Here is a 19,412-nt window from a genome sequence, read left to right on the forward strand (position 1 = left end):
CATAGTCATGGTACGCTTTGTCTAAGACAGGCCTGGGTAATTCCAGTCCTCGGGGGCCTGATTGTTGTCTCACTTTTGCCCCAGTCCCAGCTAACACACCTGACTCCAATAATCAACTAATCATGATCTTAAGTTAAAAATGCAATTAGTTTAAATCAGGTGTGTTTGCTCGGGATGGGGGGGAAAGTGTGACACCAATCAGACCCCCGAGGACTGGAATTGCCCAGGCCTGGTCTAAGAACTATTGACGATTGAAAGCTAAATAATTAATTTTAACAACCTAAAAAAAAATCTGTGGATTTTTGTCCATCCTCCCCTGATTCAGAATATATCATTTTCAGAGTCAAGTCAGGCTGGGTTCAATAGCTATTGACAAGAGAACTGAATATCCACCAAATATCCAGTGTAAAACAAATTTGACCTCAGTTCACATAGATAATGTTTTGGAGGTGTATCTGCTTGGATCTGTCAAGTCGTTAAGCAGCTGTGCTTGATCATTGTCAGGAAGCCACACCCGTCCAACTCACGTAAGTTTAGAATGAGCAAGTGTAGGCTATAGGCCAGAGGTATTCAACTCTTACTATGCTGTTTTTTTGTTCTACCTGATTTGCATACACCTGGTGATCTAGGTCTGAATCATTCCCTGATTAGAGGGGAACAATGGAAAAAAAGCAGTGGAACTGACTTCATTGTGCAGAGTTGAATTTGAGGGCTACAGGCCTATAGAAATATTGACACTAAGATTGAAAATCATTAAACAAAATAATGAAGATTTCTGTCAGCTTAATCAAGGTGTAAATTACATCTCACATTGGGATTCATCTTAATGTTCTGTGCAGCCAATGGCAATGTCTGCTTTAGGTATAGTGTCAGGAGCCACTTGTGGATTTGACAGCTCTAAAGCAGTTTCACCTCCAACACCTCCAAAACAACCATGTCAGCGGATCTGATTGAATATGTTCTTGTGGAATGCTGTTATTAAATAACTTTGGCAATGGCAAGCTAGTCTACATAGTTTCCATATGGAAACATGGGACATTTTGATAAGGTAATGCAAACGGTCCAGCATATAATACAGTGTTGCTCTGACAAGCGATGTCATTCGTTGAGTACTAGGGGTGAGTGGGGTATGTTGAGCTATTCTTAACATTCAGCATCACTACGTTAAGGGAAATACAGTATTCCTTCTAATGAAGATATTCATGTAAACATAACCGTTTTGAAGACATAACTTATCCCCAAAAAACGGGTCTCTTGGCACAACTTACCCTGGGTATGGGGTAAACTGAGCATTTCTAACACTTAGTACTTTTTTAAAACACAACATCAGCACAGGCCCTGGTGTAACCTCATATCCCAGCAAAAATGCCTTGCAATACGCCTGGAAGAAAACACTTCAATTATGGCCTATAGGGAGGCAAATCAAATCAAATTTCAAATCAAATGTATTTATAAAGCCCTTCTTACATCAGCTGATATATCAAAGTGCTGTACAGAAACCCAGCCTAAAACCCCAAACAGCAAGCAATGCAGGTGTAGAAGCACGGTGGCTAGGAAAAACTCCCTAGAAAGCCCAAAACCTAGGAAGAAACCTAGAGAGGAACCAGGCTATGAGGTGTGGCCAGTCCTCTTCTGGCTGTGCCGGGTGGAGATTATAACAGAACATGGCCAAGATGTTCAAATGTTCATAAATGACCAGCATGGTCAAATAATAGTAATCACAGTGAACAGGTCAGGGTTCCATAGCCGCAGGCAGAACAGTTGAAACTGGAGCAGCAGCACGGCCAGGTGGACTGGGGACAACAAGGAGTTATCATGCCAGGTAGTCCTGAGACATGGTCCTAGGGCTCAGGTCCTCTGAGAGAGAGAGAGAGAGAGAAAGAAAGAAAGAAAGAAAGAAAGAAAGAAAGAAAGAAAGAAAGAAAGAAAGAAAGAAAGAAAGAAAGAAAGAAAGAAAGAAAGAAAGAAAGAGAGAATTAGAGAGAGCATACTTAAATTCACACAGGACACTGGATAAGACAGGAGAAAAACTCCAGATATAACAGACTGACCCTAGCCCCCCAACACATAAACTACTGCAGCATAAATACTGGAGGCTGAGACACGAGGGGTCAGGAGACACCGTGACCCCATCCGATGATACCCCCGGACAGGGCCAAACAGGCAGGATATAACCCCACCCACTTTGCCAAAGCACAGCCCCCACACCACTAGAGGGAAACTTCAACCACCAACTTACCATCCTGAGACAAGGCCGAGTATAGCCCACAAAGATCTCCGCCATGGCACAACCCAAGGGGGGGGGGCAACCCAGACAGGAAGACCACGTCAGTGACTCAACCCACTCAAATCCAACTGAGGAAGGCATTTTTCATCATTTGAACCTGACTAATCACACAAATGGGAGGTGTCTTCAAAATAGTATGCATATTATACATACAATTGTCAAAATGTGATCATTTGTATGCGGTATATTGATTAGCCATTGGCTCAACTTGCCACACAGCTACAAGGATGCACTTTCATGCTATGTTTAGGAACTCATATTGTAGCTTATAGAGACCACAACTGATGTATAAAACAATCTTAAAACTACAATGCCTTCATAAAGTATTCACACCCGTTGACTTTTTCCACATTTTGTTGTGTTACAAAGTGGGATTAAAATGTATTTAACTGTAATTTTTTTGTCAATGATCTACACAAAATAATCTATAATGTCAAAGTGGAAGACAAATGTGAATATTTTATTGTTTTTGTATGGAAATTAAAACACTACTATAGCTTGATTAGATAAGTATTCAACCCCCTGAGTCAATACACGTTAGAATCACCTTCGGCAGCGATTACAGCTGTGAGTCCTTTTGGGTAAGTCTCTAAGATCTTTGCACAACTGGATTGTACAATATTTGCCCATTATTCTTTTTAAAATACTTCAAGCTCTGTCAAGTTGATTGTTGATCATTGCTAGACAGCCATTTCCAAGTCTTGCCATCTATTTTCAAGCTGATTTAAGTCGAAACGGTAACTAGGCCACTCAGGAACATTCAATGACTTCTTGGTAAGTAACGCCAGTTTATATTTGGCCTCGTGTTTTAGGTTATTGTCCTGCTGAAAGGTGAATTCCTCTCCCAGTGTCTGTTAGAAAGCTGAACCGGGTTTTCCTCTAGGATTTTGCCTGTGCTTAGCTCTATTACTTTTCTTTTTATCCTAAAAAAACTCCCTAGTCCTTACCGATGACAAGCATACCCATAACATAATGCAGCCACCACCATGATTGAACATTTGAAGAGTGGTTCTCAGTGATGTGTTCTGTTGGATTTGCCCCAAACATAACACTTTGTATTCAGGACAGAACATGCATTTCTTTGCCACATTTTTTGCATTATTACTTTAGTGCCTAATTGCAAACAGGATACATGTTTTGGAATATGTTTATTCTGTACAGGCTTCCTTATTTCACACTGTCATGCAGGTTAGTATTATGGAGTAACGACAATGTTGTTGATCCATCCTCAGTTTTCTCCTATCACAGCCATTAAACTCTGTAACTGTTTTAAAATCATCATTGGCCTCATGGTGAAATTCTTGAGTGGTTTCCTTCCTCTCCGGCAACTGAGTAGTAGTAACTTGGTGTATTGATATACCATCGAAGTGTAATTAATAACTTCACCATGCTCAAAGGGATATTCAGTATCTGCTTCTTTTTTTTACCCATCTACCAATAGGTGCCCTTCTTCGTGAGGCATTGGGAAACCTCTCTGGTCTTTGACTGTGCTTGAAATTCACTACACGACTGAGGGTCCTTACAGACCTCGACTGATGGACCTTACCGTATATGTGAGGTACAGAGATGGAGTAGTCATTCACAAATCATGTTAACCACTATTATTGCACACAGAGTGAATCCATGCAACGTATTATGTGACTTGTTAAGCAAAAATGTTACTCTTGAACTTATTTAGACTTGCCATAACAAACGGGTTGAATACTTACATTTTTTATTAATTTGTAAACATTTCTAAAATCAAAATTCCACTGTTATATTATGGGATATTGTGTGTATGTCAGTGACACAAAATCTCAATTTAATCTATTTTTAATTCAACAAAATATGTGAAAAGTTAAGGGGTATGAATACTTTCTGAAGTCACTGTATCTACTTTGGTTTAGCGTCATGAAACCCATAACACAATACATTTATTTGACTTTGTTCATATCACATTTTTTGTACCTTACTTGCTTACCACTTTTTCCATGTGGTTTCTTCCTTCGCAGACCCCATGAAATAATGACCTCTTCATAAATAATTGGTCACAGGATTCATTTTGTATATGGTTTCCTAGAAAGAAATTGTGGCTTAACTAACCCATTAGCACAACTTAACTCACTCTTCCCTACATATACAGTATGTATAGAAAAGGAAGTTATATTTACATGTGAAAAAAGCAAACATGGAACACACTTTGGAATATTATTCCACTGTTTATGTTTTTGTTAATTTGTCCCTTCGACTATTTGATGATATACAAATATGTTTTTTTTTTTCAATTACGAAACAAGGGTGATGGTGACTCAGACTTGTATCAGCTATTTCCCAAGATTAGATAATGACAATGACTGTTCATTAACATTGTTCCAAAGCATATTTACTTTTGCTACTAATGCGTTTTATGTTTGTAACCATCTGAAGTTATGTTATCTTCTGTGTTCCAAATGGCACCCTATTTCCTATATAGTGCACCACTTTAAACCAGTGCCCTATGGCACCCTATTCCGTATATAGTGCACTACTTTAGACCAGAACCCTATGGCACCCTATTCCGTATATAGTGCACTACTTTAGACCAGAGCCTTATGGCACCCATTTCCCTATATATAGTGCACTACTTTAGACCAGAGCCCTATGGCACCCTATTCCCGATATATAGTGCACTACTTTAGACCAGAGTCCTATGGCACCCTATTCCCTATATAGTGCACTACTTTTGACCAGAGGCATATGGGTCCTGTTCAAAAGTAGTGGACTATGTTGGTGATAGCGTGCCATTTTAGGACATACCCATTGCATGATATTGTTTGCTAAGGGAAGGCATGGCATGACATGGTCAATTGGCTGTGGATTGGAGTCTTTACTGGCTGTGGATTGGGTCCTGGTGTACAGGATAACTGTATATAAGGCCTTGGTTCTCCTACTCTAACTTCACTCCCTGAATCTAAGAAGAACTAGAAGCACCCATGATGAAGTGGGCTATCGTCTTGTGTGCCATAGTGGCCCTCTCCGAGTGTCATACCAGGTAAGTCCTGTTCCTCTCCGAGTGTCATACCAGGTAAGTCCTGTTCCTCTCCGAGTGTCATACCAGGTAAGTCCTGTTCCTCTCCGAGTGTCATACCAGGTAAGTCCTGTTCTTTTCTTTTTTGTCTGTATATTCTGTTTGTTGACACTAGGTCAAATTCCTAGTACATGTAATTGTCGAATAACGGTGATTCAGATTTTGATTGTGTGTTTTCAGGATTTCTCTGATCAAGGGGAAGACGGCCAGAGAGACCTTGATGGAGAAAGGTATATGGGAGGAGACTAGGCAGAAGTTCCCCTACAACCCTATGGCGAAGTTCAACCAGACTGGTGCAGATGAGGCAATGACCAACGATGCTGATGTAAGGCAGAGTCAGGAGCAGTATGGTCATATTCTGCATTAGCCTGGTGACTGATCTGTTTGTGCTGTATAGCCAACGACCATGAGAGTTATATACCATTATATACAAACAGATGTGGTACCAGGCTAGTCTACAAAGGCTATATTGTAGGATTCTTCTGATTTATACTGAACAAAAATGTAAATGCGTCATGCAACAACTTCAAAGATTTTACTGAGTTACAGTTCATATAAGGTAATCTGTCAATAGAAATAAATGCATTAGGCTTTAATCTAGGAATTTCACATGACTGGAAATACAGATAAGTGTCTGTTGGTCACAGATATCTTTTCTTTTTAAAGGTATGGGCATAGATCAGAAAACCAGTCAGTATCTGGTGTGACCACCATTTGCCTAATGCAGCGCAACTCATCTCCTTTGCACAGAGTTGATCAGGCTGTTGATTGTAGCCTGTGGAAGGCTGTTGTCCCACTCCTCTTCATTGGCTGTGCGAAATTGCTGGATATTGGCGGGAACTGGAACACGCTGTCGTACACATCAATCCAGAGCATACCAAACATGCTCAACGGGTGACATGTCTGGTGAGTATGCAGGATATTGAAGAACAGGGACATTTTCACCTTCCAGGAATTGTGAGCAGATCCTTGTGACATGGGGCCGTGGATTATCATGTTGAAACATGAGGTTATGGCAGCGGATGAATGGCACAACAATGAGCCTTAGGATCTCGTCACGGTATCTCTGTGCATTGAAATTGCCATACATAAAATGCAGTTGTGTTCGTTGTTCGTAGCTTATGCCAGCCCATACCATAACTCCACCACCACCATGGGGCAGTCTGTTCACAGTGTTGACATCAGCAAACCACTCACTCATATGACGCCATACACGTGGTCTATAGTTGTGAGGCCGGTTGGATGTACTGCCAAATTCTCTACAACAATGTTGGAGGAGACTTATGGTATGGAAATGACCATTCAATTCTCTTGCAACAGCTCTGGTTGACATGCAGTAAGGCCCAGGGCCACTTCACTTCCTCCGCACCAACCCTATGATTGCGGGATCAACCTTCAACCTTCTCCCAGCTGCTGACCCGGGCGTTCACCACAGCTCCCATATTGGTTCATCCTGACATATCCCATCAGTTGGTGGTCAAGACAGATGCTTCGGATGTGGGAGTGGGGGCTGTCCTGTCCCAGAGTTCTGCTCTGGACTTCAAGCTAAATCCCTGCGCCTTCTTCTCCCATCGCCTCAACGCCACGGAGAGGAATTATGATGTGGGGAATGTGGGGAGGAGTGGAGACACTGGTTGGAGGGGGTAGAAATCCGTTCATTGTGAGGATGGATGAAAAGAACCTGGAATATCTCCTCACCGCCAAGCGTCTCAATTCCAGGGAAGCTAGGTGGGCCCTGCTTTTCACCGGGTTAAATTTTTCACTCTCCTACCGACCGGGATCCAAGAATATCAAGCAGGATGCACTGTCACGCTGCTATAGCCCCGCGGCTACACCCTCAGACCCCGAGACCATCCTTCCCACCTCATGCCTGGCGACGGCACTCAGCTGGAGAATAGGGAAGCAGGTCTGTGAGGCGCAGTGTTCCCAGCCGAACCACGGGGGGCCCAAATAACAGGATATTTGTGCCTGATGCTGTCCGCTCCTTGGTCCTGGAGTGGGCCCACTCCTCCAGGCTTGCCTGCCACCAGGGCTCCCGTCGGACCTTGGCCTTTGTGTGGCAATGCTTTTGATGGCCTACCATGGTCCCAGAACAAGACTCCTCGGCAAGCTCCGGCTGGTCTTCTTCAACCTCTGCCTGTCCCTCACCATCCCTGGTCTCACATATCCCTGGACTTCGTCACGCGTCTTCCCCCGTCTGATGGCAACACCGCCATCCTGACAGTAGTGGAACAGTTTTCCAAAGCCGCCCATTTCATTCCTCTCCCCAAGCTACTCTCTGCCAAAGAGACAGCCCAGCTCATGGTGCAGCATGTCTTCCAGATCCATGGACCCCCGGTGGACATGGTCTCCGACCAGAGTCCTGAGTTCTCGTCCCGGTTCTGGAAGGCATTCAGCACGCTCATTGGGTCGTCTGCCAGCCAACCTCCGGGTTCCACACTCAGTCCAACGACTATTTGCCGCCTTGTCTCTGCCAACCTCACCACCTGAAGCCAGCAACTCGTGTGGGTTGAATACGCCTGCAACACCGTCCCCTGCTCTGCCACTGGAAGAGGTCGTCATACCCTTGGCCCAGATGTTTGTCCGCCCCTGTCGCCATACCTGGAAGAGAGCCAGGTCAACTCTTCTCAAGACCACCTCCAGGTATCGATGAAAAGCAGACCGCCACCGGACTCCGACTCCCTGGTATCGTCCGAGCAGAGGGTATGGCTGTTCACTTGAGACCTGCCTCTCCCGGTGGAGTCCCGCAAACTTTTCCCCCGCTTTATCGGCCCTTTCATTTTACATTTACATTTTACATTTTAGTCATTTAGCAGACGCTCTTATCCAGAGCGACTTACAGTAGTGAATGCATACATTTTTTTTCTTTTTTTTTCTTTTCCGTACTGGCCCCCCGTGGGAATCGAACCCACAACCCTGGCGTTGCAAACACCATGCAAACACCATGCACCATGCTTTCCCCATCTCCAAGATTATTAGCCCAAATGCTGTTCGTCTTCTGTTGCCCCGTACCCTCCATATACATCCCACTTTTCATGTGTCTAGGATTAAACCTATATCTCACAGCCCTTTGTCTCCTGTTTCTAGGCCCACCCCTCTTCCATGTCTCATCAACAGCCAACTGGCGTACACAGTGAGCCGCCTCCTGGAGGAGAAGGGAAGGGGGGTACTGTCACACCCTGATCTGTTCCATCTGTCTCTGTGTCTCTGTGCTTGTCTCTACCCCCCTCCAGGTGTCGCCCATCTTCCCCATTATCCCCCAGTGTACTTATACCTGTGTTCTGTTTGTCTGTTGCCAGTTTGTTTTGTTTCGTCAAGCCTACCAGCGTTTTTTTCCCGTGCTCCTGTTTGTCTATAGTTCCTGTTTTCTAGCTTACCCAGTATTTGACCATTCCGCCTGCCGTGACCCTGAGCCTGCCTGTCGTTCTGTACCTTGTTATACCACCCTGGATTACTGACCTCTGCCTGCCTTGTGCCTGCCTGCCATTCTGTACCTTTCGGACTCTGCTCTGAACTACTTACCTCTGCCTGCCCTTGACCTGTCATTTGCATGCCCCCCTTGTTTTTGAAATAAACTTTTGTTACATTGAAACTGTGCATCTGGGTCTTCTCCTGAGCCTTGACACATGTAGGTAGGGGTAAAGCGACTGTGCATAGATAATAAACAGTGAGTAGCAGCAGTGTAAAAACGGAGGGGGGGGGGGGGTCTACTTGAAACATGTAGGTATTACAGACTCGGTCAGGGAGAGGTTGAAAATGTCAGTGAAGACACTTGCCAGTTGGTCCGCCCATGTCTGAGTACACGTCCTTGTAATACGCCCTGCGGCCTTGTGAATGTTGACCTGTAAATGTCTTGCTCACATCGGCTCACATCTGTATAGAAGACTGTTCAGTTTATCTACATACCAGACAAACGACTGTTCAGTTCAAACTGCAATACTCTGACTTACAGTACATCTCTGTCTCCCCATCTCCCTGCAGTTGTCCTACTATGGCGTGATTTCCATTGGAACCCCTCCCCAGTCATTCAAGGTCATCTTTGACACTGGCTCCTCCAACCTGTGGGTTCCCTCTGTCTACTGCTCCAGTCAGGCCTGCCGTGAGTATACTCCAGAAGTCTGAGTAGTCTCTGGGTAGTCTCTCTGGATAATCTCTCTAGGTAGTCTCACAGTGTAGTCTCTGAGTTCTCTCTCTGAGTCATCTCTTGTGACAGTGTTGCACAAACAGTTTCATATTAAGTACCTAGCCAGAGAATGGGAGACTTGGTTATGGGTTGAGGTTCGTGTCTGAGGGTGGTACCTTGAGGTTTACTGCATAAGGGGGTTGGCTCGACACAATAAAACATAAAATTGGACAAATGTATTTGAATGTTTTCCCCTTTACAGTGTGTATTGCAGAGAATAACTCAATGTTTGAAATACCAATGAATCAATTAATGAATGTTCAGTTTTGAAATGGTATGGTATGTGCTTGATCTGTAATAAACATGTTCATATTTTGAATAGAGAACCATGACAAATTCAATCCTGGATTGTCAAGCACCTTCAAGTGGGGCAGCAAGACTGTTTCCATTCAGTATGGAACTGGCAGCATGACTGGACAGCTGGCATACGACACTGTTTTGGTAAGTATTGTGAATGTAGCTAGCTACCTATTATTGTCAGAAGCGTCATGCCCATAGGGGGCACGTGCCCTCTAAGATTTGTCCTGCTTCAATATATTTTTTTATAATAGCACTAAATTTATTTTCCCCCGTACTAGCACTGACTTTGCTGATAGGTACCTTATTGAGGAAAAAATGACTTACCATGAATGAGAAGTGATTGTTCCATTTAGCTATCTGAAGCTGAATGCACAAACTGCAAGTCACTTTGGATAAGAGTGTCTGCTAAATGACTAAAATGTTATTAATAACATATTTTTTCTTCTCTGTAATACTACTAGCCACACATTTTAGCCACACATGTTATGAAATTGCCTTTAGTTAGCCCAGATAGGTTCCCAACCTCAAAACTAGCTAATAAGAAGCCATTTCAGGCTATTAATCAACTTAGAGTAGCTAGCTTGTCTAACTATCTTAGCTGGCATGCCTAATGGCAAGGTTGGCAGACTTTAGAAAAGCTAGCAATAACTAAATGTACTGAATGAGACTCACATTCCTTTCAATCTTTTACCCAGATTTTAACAGAGATGTAGAGAAGCATATTTGGTTTCTTAAAAAATAATAACACCAGTTAGACAGCTCAAGAGGTATGCTTAGATATGCTGGAAAATATATATGTTTTTCTTTTTACATATAATTAAGCCTAATTATTATGGCTCTAGTTTGCTGGAAAAAAGCTGTTTCAGTTGTATTTTTGTATTGCTAAATTATCCAATTTCACCCCCCCCCCATCCTAATGTAATTTGTGCCCCTTCAGATTTTGGTGTACATGACGCCCTTTTTGTTTTTATTGACACTTCATTACTTACATCCCCCACTTCTCACATTTTACGTCACATATGTCTGCTCATATTCACTATAATTCTATTTTGGGTACACTCAATATGGTCTCCCTAGCATTTTGGATTTCCCTATATTATATTTCTATGTTCCCAGGTGCACTCAATATGACATAAACAATTTGGCCCATCACAGTACATTTGACTTAAATGGGGATAACCATTCTAGTGTAATTATATTTCTATGGTGCCAAGTGACTGACTTCTGCTGTTGTGTGTTTCCAGGTGGGAGGAATCTCTGTCACCCAGCAGAGCTTTGGTGCCAGTGAGACCGAGGCTCCCTTCATGTCCTACATGGTTGCCGACGGTATCCTGGGCCTGGCTTTCCCCAACCTGGCGGCCTCTGGAGTCACACCAGTCTTTGACAGCATGATGACCCAGGGTCTCATGTCCCAGTCCCTCTTCTCTGTCTACCTGAGCAGGTAACATAGTTACTGTACAAATACACCTGGACGGGAGGTGGCATTTGGATGGCGAGAGTGGCATTTTGTCTTAGTTGTGATATAAATATCTAAGTACCAGTGCATTGATAGTAAATACAATTAAACAATTGCTTTAATACCTTTGAAGGAGAGGTGGCCTCCATTTAAAACGTGTTGATGATTAAACAACCTTTTTTGACTATTTCTCCTCGACCAATAGAAACTCAGCAGAGGGTAGCGTGGTGTCCTTCGGTGTCATCGAGCCTTCCTACTACACCGGACAGATCACCTGGATCCCCCTGTCCTTTGTGACCTACTGGCAGATCACCATGGACAGGTAGGCACACTAGTCCACACAGAGCCTATATCCATGTCCTATATACAGTGGCGGTTCTAGACCATTTCAACTGGGGGGGGGGGCCAAGCTGGGGCCAGTTGTACTGTTAGAGGGGCCAGTTACATTAGACGTTATTGTTGTCATATCGTTTTCTTCACTGCATTGCAGGCATTAGCAGGCAAGAGACCATGTTCATAATCATTAGTGTTCCGCGTTGCCACTGTCTAATAACGGATATAAAAAAAGAACGATAGCAAAAATTAGTTATGTAAAAATTATTTCATACTCCACATTTAGGGGGTCCAAAATTGTTGTCACAGGGGCACTGCAAGCACACACGGCCCTCCGTGGAATGAGTTGGACGCTTGCCATAGACTCATCGACCACATACACATTGTATGTAGCAGTACATAAAATGAACATTCATACATCCCAGCCTGGTCTCATAAACTAGACATAACATAGTAAATATAAATCCAAGACACTCAAATTAGTATGATATTGTACATAAGACAGACGGTCACTTAATGAAAAAACCAAAGAAGAATGGTTGGTTGGGGTGGATGGGTTGGCGTATAATGAGTTGGAATCTCATCATGGACAACTTTATCATTTTAGCTAATTATTAACTTTTCAACTACTTACTACTTTTTAGCTACTTTGCTACTACTTAGCATGTTAGCTAACCCTTCCCCTAACCTTAAACTTATTAGCTAAGCCCTTTCCCAAACCTCAACCATTTGACCGAACTCGTAAACTTAACCCTAACCTTAACCCCTAACCCCTAGCCTAGCTAACGTTAGCCAGCTAGCTAACATTAGCCACCTAGCTAGAATTCATAACATATAATACATTTGCAAATTTGTAACATATAGTACGTTTAGCTTTTTTTTTTACATATAGTACATTCGGAAAATTCGTAACATATAATACGAATTGTAATTCGTAACATATCATACAAAATGGGTGATGGACATCCACAAATTAATACATACCATACAAAACATAAAATATCATACTAAATGGAGTGTCTCAGTGTACTTCCAGTCTGGAGCCTATGACTGAATCTTGCCGTGCACTTACCAAGTTCAAGTTTATTTGCTCATTTAAAAAACACAATAACAGCAAGAAATACATACAACAACAGTTAAATCCAGCTAATATTTGTCCTTCCAGTGTTACCATCAACAGCAAAACAGTGGCTTGCAATGGTGGTTGTCAGGCTATCATAGATACTGGCACCTCCCTGATCGTCGGTCCAACCGATGACATCAAAAACATGAACTACTGGGCCGGAGCCACCATCAACCAGTACGGATATGTGAGTGACACGCACGCACACACAAACGCACACACCGACCGACCAGTACAGAGATGTGAGTCCAATTATAGGGCTCTTCAAACTACTGAGCCAAGCCGAGCCAACCCAAGCTGCACTAAGCTGCCTGGCCTTGTTAACTGTTGGAACTAACCGTGTTGTTGGAACGTGTTGAACAAGTGTGAACAGCAAATATCTGAGCCAGCATATTTAGGTTGGAACCGGCATGGTATAAGTGTGTTTTGTTGTTGTTTTTCTCAAATAACCGGCTCCCCTTTCATTAACCACAGAATAAAGTATAAAGGGTGACGTTATTATTTCTCTCCTAGACCACCGTGAACTGCAACAACATCCCCAACATGCCCGAGGTGACCTTCACCCTCAACGGAAACAACTTCACCATCCCTGCCTCTGCCTACACCATCCAGGTAGAGTCTACTGAAAGACATGTTACATAAACCTATCACCATCCAGGTAGTCTACTGAAAGACGTGTTACATACAACCTATCACCTCCCAGGTAGTCTACTGAAATACATCACATGCAACCTATCACATCCCAGGTAGTCTACTGAAAGACATGTTACATACAACCTATCACCTCCCAGGTAGTCTACTGAAAGACATGTTGTTACATCAAACAAATTCAATCAAATTTATTTATAAAGCACTTTTTACATCAGCCGATGTCACAAAGTGCTATACAGAAACCCAGCCTAAAACCCCAAACAGCAAGCAATGCAGATGTAGCAGCACGGTGGCTAGGCAAAACTCCCTAGAAAGGCAGGAACCTAGGAAGAAACCTAGAGAGGAACCAGGCTCTGAGGGTGGCCAGTCCTCTTCTGGCTGTGCCGGGCGGAGATTATAACAGTACATGGCCAAGATGTTCAAATGCTCATACAGTGAGAGAAAAAAGTATTTGATCCTGACCCTGCTTATTTTGTACATTTGCCCACTGACAAAGAAATGATCAGTCTATGATTTTAATGGTAGGTTTATTTGAACAGTGAGAGACAGAATAACAACGAAAAAACCCAGATAAATGCATGTCAAAAATGTTATAAATTGATTTGCATTTTAATGAGGGAAATAAGTATTTCACCCCCTCTCAATCAGAAAGATTTCTGGCTCCCAGGTGTCTTTTATACAGGTAACGAGCTGAGATTAGGAGCACACTCTTAAAGGGAGTGCTCCTAATCTCAGCTTGTTACCTGTATAAAAGACAGCTGTCTACAGAAGCAATCAATCAATCAGATTCCAAACTCTCCACCATGGCCAAGACCAAAGAGCTCTCCAAGGATGTCAGGGACAAGATTGTAGACCTACACAAGGCTGGAATGGGCTGCAAGACCATCGCCAAGCAGCTTGGTGAGAAGGTGACAACAGTTGGTGCGATTATTCGCAAATGGAAGAAAGACAAAAGAACTGTCAATCTCCCTCGGCCTGGGGCTCCATGGAAGATCTCACCTCGTGGAGTTGCAATGATAATGAGAATGGTGAGGAATCCGCCCAGAACTACACGGGAGGATCTTGTCAATGATCTCAAGGCAGCTGGGACCATAGTCACCAAGAAAACAATTGGTAACACACTACGCCGTGAAGGACTGAAAACCTGCAGCGCCCGCAAGGTCCCTCTGCTCAAGAAAGCACATATACATGCCCGTCTGAAGTTTGCCAATGAACATCTGAATGATTCAGAGGACAACTGGGTGAAAGTGTTGTGGTCAGATGAGACCAAATTGGAGCTCTTTGGCATCAACTCAACTCGCCGTGTTTGGAGGAGGAGGAATGCTGCCTATGACCCCAAGAACACCATCCCCACCGTCAAACATGGAGGTGGAAACATTATGCTTTGGGGGTGTTTTTCTGCTAAGGGGACAGGACAACTTCACTGCATCAAAGGGACGATGGACGGGGCCATGTACCGTCAAATCTTGGGTGAGAACCTCCTTCCCTCAGCCAGGGCATTGAAAATGGGTCGTGGATGGGTATTCCAGCATGACAATGACCCAAAACACACAGCCAAGGCAACAAAGGAGTGGCTCAAGAAGAAGCGCATCAAGGTCCTGGAGTGGCCTAGCCAGTCTCCAGACCTTAATCCCATAGAAAATCTGTGGAGGGAGCTGAAGGTTCGAGTTGCCAAACGTCAGCCTCGAAACCTTAATGACTTGGAGAAGATCTGCAAAGAGGAGTGGGACAAAATCCCTCCTGAGATGTGTGCAAACATGGTGGCCAACTACAAGAAACGTCTGACATCTGTGATTGCCAACAAGGGATTTGCCACCAAGTACTAAGTCATGTTTTGCAGAGGGGTCAAATACTTATTTCCCTCATTAAAATGCAAATCATTTTCTAACATTTTTGACATGCGTTTATCTGGATTTTTTTGTTGTTATTCTGTATCTCACTGTTCAAATAAACCTACCATTAAAATTATAGACTGATCATTTCTTTGTCAGTGGGCAAACGTACAAAATCAGCAGGGGAACAGATCAGAACCTCAGGAGTAAATGTCAGTTGGCTTTTCATAGCCGATCATTCAGAGTTAGAGACAGCAGGTGTGGTAAAGAGGACAGAGTCGAAAACAGCAGGTCCGGGACAAGGTAGCATGTCCGGTGAACAGGTCAGGGTTCTATAGCCACAGGCAGAACAGTTGAAACTGGAGCAGCAGCACGACCAGGTGGACTGGGGAGAGCAAGGGGTCATGAGGCCAGGTAGTCCTGAGGCATGGTCCTAGGGCTCAGGTCCTCCGAGAGAAAGAGAGAGTGAAAGAGAGAGAGAAAGAAAGAGAATTAGATGGAGCATACTTAAATTCACACAGGACACACCGGATAAGACAGGAGAAATACTCTAGATATAACAGACTGACCCTAGCCCCCTGACACAAACTATTGCAGCATAATTACTGTAGGCTGAGACAGGAGGGGTCGGGAGACACTGTGGCCCCGTTCGACTATACCCCCAGACAGGGTCAACCAGGCAGGATATAACCCCATCCACTTTGCCAATGCACAGCCCCCACACCACTAGAGGGATATCTTCAACCACCAACTTACTACCGTGAGACAAGGCAGAGTATAGCCCATGAAGTTCTCCCCCACGGCACGAACCCGAGGGGGGCCAACCCGGACAGGAAGATCACGTCAGAGACTCAACCCACTCAAGTGACGCACCTCTCCTAGGGACTGCATGGAAGAGCACCAGTAAGCCAGTGACTCAGCCCTCGTAATAGGGTTAAAGGCAGAGAATCCCAGTGGAGAGAGGGGAACCGGCCAAGCAGAGATAGCAAGCGTGGTCGTCGCTCCTGTGCCTTTCCGTTCACCTTCACACTCCTGCGCCAGACTACACTCAATCGTTGGACCTACTGAAGAGATGAGTCTTCAAGAAAGACTTATAGGTCGAGACCGAGTCTGCGTCTCTCACATGGATAGGCAGACCATTCCATAAAAATTGAGCTCTATAGGAGAAAGCCCTGCCTCCAGCTGTTTGCTAAGAAATTCTAGGGACAATAAGGAGGCCTGTGTCTTGTGACTGTAGCATACGTGCAGGTATGTACGGCAGGACCAAATCGAAAACATAGATTGGAGCATGCCCATCTAATACTTTGTAGGTTAGCAGTAAAACCTTGAAATCAGCCCTAGTCTTAACAGGAAGCCAGTGTAGAGAGGCTAGCACTGGAGTAATATGAAAAAAATGTGGGTTCTAGTCAAGATTCTAGCAGCCATGTTTAGCACTAACTGAAGTTTATTTTGTGCTTTATCCGGGTAGCCGGAAAGTACAACATTGCAGTAGTCTAATCTAGAAGTGACAAAAGCATGGATACATTTTTCTACATCATTTTTTGACAGAAATTTTCTGATTTTTGTAATGTGACATAGATGGAAAAAGCTGTCCTTGAAACGGTCTTGATATGTTTGTCAAAAGAGAGATCAGAGTCCAGAGTAACGCCGAGGGCCTTTACAGTTTTAATTGAGACAACTGTACAACCATCAAGATTAATTGTCAGGGGGCCTCCGGGGTGGTGCAGTGGTCTAAGGCAAATTCTGGGTTCGAGCCCAGGCTCTGTCGCAGCCGGCCGTGACCGGGAGGCCCATGGGGCGGTGTACAATTGACCCAGCGTCGTCCGGGTTAGGGAGGGTTTGACCGGCAGGGATATCCTTGTCTCATCGCGCACTAGCGACTCCTGTGTTGGGCCGGGCGCAGTGCATGCTGACCAGGTCGCTAGGTGTATGGTGTTTCCTCCGACACTTTGGTGCAGCTGGCTTCCGGGTTGGATGTGCATTGTGTCAAGAAGCAGTGTGGCTAGGTTGTGTTTCGGAGGACGCATGGCTCTCAACCTTTGCCTCTCCCGAGTCCGCGCGGGAGTTGCAGTGATGAGACAAGACTGTAACTACTACCAATTGGATACCACAAAATTGGGGTAAAAAAAATGATTACTTGTCAGATCCAACAGAAGATCACTTTGTTTCTTGGGACCTAGAACTAGCATCTCTATTTTGTACGAGTTTAAAAGTAATACATTTGCCGCCATCCACTTCCTTATGTCTGAAACACAGGCTTCCAGGATATAGGCTATAGGATATATAGGATATAGGCCAATAGTTTTTTATATTTTCTGGATCAAGGTTTGGCTTTTTCAAGAGAGGCTTTTTTACTGCCACTTTTAGTGAGCTTGGAACACATCCGGTGGATAAGGAGCCGTTTATTATGTTCAACATAGGAGGGCCAAGAACAGGAAGCAGCTCTTTCAGTAGTTTGGTTGGAATAGGGTCCAGTATGCAGCTTTTAGGTTTAGAGGCCATAACTATTTAGCAATGTGTCAAGAGATATAGCATTAAAAACCTTGAGTGTCTCCCTTGATCCTAGGTCCTGGCAGTGTTGTGCAGACTCAGGACAACAGAGCTTTGAAGAGGAGTCAGTAATTTGCTTTCTAATGATCATGATCTTTTCGTCAAAGAAGTTTATGAAGTTATCACTGCTGAAGTGAAAGCCGTCCTCTCTTGGGGAATGCTGCTTTTTAGTTCGCTTTGTGACAGTATCAAAAATACATTTTGGATTGTTCTTATTCTCCTCAATTAAGTTGGAAAAATAGGATGATCGAACAGCACTGAGGGCTCTTCGATAATGCATGGTACTGTCTTTCCAAGCTAATCGGAAGACTTCCAGTTTGGTGTAGCGCCATTTCCGTTCCAATTTTCTGGAAGCTTGCTTCAAGGCTCTGGTATTTTCTGTATACCAGGTGGCTAGTTTCTTATGACAAACGTTTTTAAGGGTGTGACTGCATCTAGGGTATTACGCAAGGTTAAATGAAGTTCCTCAGTTAGCTGGTTAACCGATTGTTGTACTTTGACGCCCTTGGGTAGGTGGAGGGAGTCTGGAATGGCATCTAGGAATCTTTGGGTTGTCCGAGAATTCATAGCACAGCTTTTGATGATCCTTGGTTGGGGTCTGAGCAGATTATTTGTTAAGATTGCAAACGTAATAAAATGGTGGTCCGATAGTCCAGAATAATGAGGAAAAACATTAAGATCCACAATTTGTAATCCACGGGACAAAACTAGGTCCAGAGTATGACTGTGGCAGTGAGTAGGTCCGGAGACATGTTGGACAAAACCTACTAGGTCGATGATGGCTCCGAAAGCCTTTTGGGGTAGGTCTGTGGACTTTTCCATGAGAATATTAAGGTCACCAAAAATGTGAATATTATCTACAAGGTCTACAAGGTCCAATAGGAATTACATACAACATATCACCTCCCAGGTAGAGTCTACTGAAAGACATGTTACATACAACCTATCTGATCTTTAATGATGATGTGTTTCGGAGCAAGCTCCTTCATCAGAGCTCCCGTACATCTGAGACTTGACTTCTTTCTTTAAGATCCTAGTGGAGCAAAGGGCATCATATCTAAGAGGAAAAGTATGGTATCAGAAAGAAATCCTGATTTTACTCCCACCCCTCTCCATCTCTCTCTATAGGACCCCTACGGCTGCAGGACTGGTTTTAGTAACGGTGGATATAAGCAGCTTTGGATTCTTGGAGATGTCTTCATCAGGCAGTACTATGCAATCTTTGACAGGGACAACAACAGGGTTGGTCTGGCCAATGCTGTGTAAGAGATCCACTAGATCTACAGAGGTCCACTTATCCTAGAGATCTTAAAAGATCCTTTATGGCTAGATGAAATCCTGACAGCGGAAATCCGCATAAAAGTGCAATAGTGCGATTGAGTCGACATATGCAGCGAATACCGTGAATGAAGTCTCCAGCAAATGCGGAAACATCACCTTTTAAATTTAAAGCGTGGTTTTCCGCAGTCTGGATTGAATCAAAGACCTAGTTTACCAGGTAATGACTAATATGTTGAATATGTGATTTATGCTCTAAACTGGTTGGGGAAATGTTGCAGATTGTTAAATGTAATCAAATTCAAATGTATTTTAGCTTTGAAAATAAAGCCTATGTTCTGTGTTTCGTTTTCTGTAGCTTTTCTTCCCTGAA

General features: G+C 43.8%; 1 protein-coding gene across 2 annotated transcripts; it reads left to right on the plus strand.

Annotated features, from left to right (window-relative positions):
* Positions 1–5,130: 5,130 nt before the first annotated feature.
* LOC106566404 (pepsin A) lies at positions 5,131–19,382 on the plus strand. 2 transcript variants are annotated; one of them, XM_045692910.1, is made up of 9 exons: positions 5,131–5,297; positions 5,514–5,658; positions 9,315–9,432; positions 9,839–9,957; positions 11,061–11,257; positions 11,478–11,594; positions 12,771–12,915; positions 13,242–13,340; positions 18,890–19,382. In XM_045692910.1, the coding sequence occupies exons 1-9, from the start codon at positions 5,239–5,241 to the stop codon at positions 19,025–19,027; spliced, it is 1,137 nt and encodes a 378-aa protein (XP_045548866.1). In that variant the 5' UTR covers positions 5,131–5,238; the 3' UTR covers positions 19,028–19,382. The 2 variants fall into 2 exon arrangements, with proteins under 2 accessions (XP_045548866.1, XP_045548867.1); XM_045692911.1 differs by lacking the exon at positions 5,131–5,297 and adding an exon at positions 5,365–5,396.
* Positions 19,383–19,412: the final 30 nt, after the last annotated feature.

This window comes from Salmo salar, chromosome ssa13 (genome assembly GCF_905237065.1).
Source record: "Salmo salar chromosome ssa13, Ssal_v3.1, whole genome shotgun sequence".
Classification (NCBI taxonomy): domain Eukaryota; kingdom Metazoa; phylum Chordata; class Actinopteri; order Salmoniformes; family Salmonidae; genus Salmo; species Salmo salar.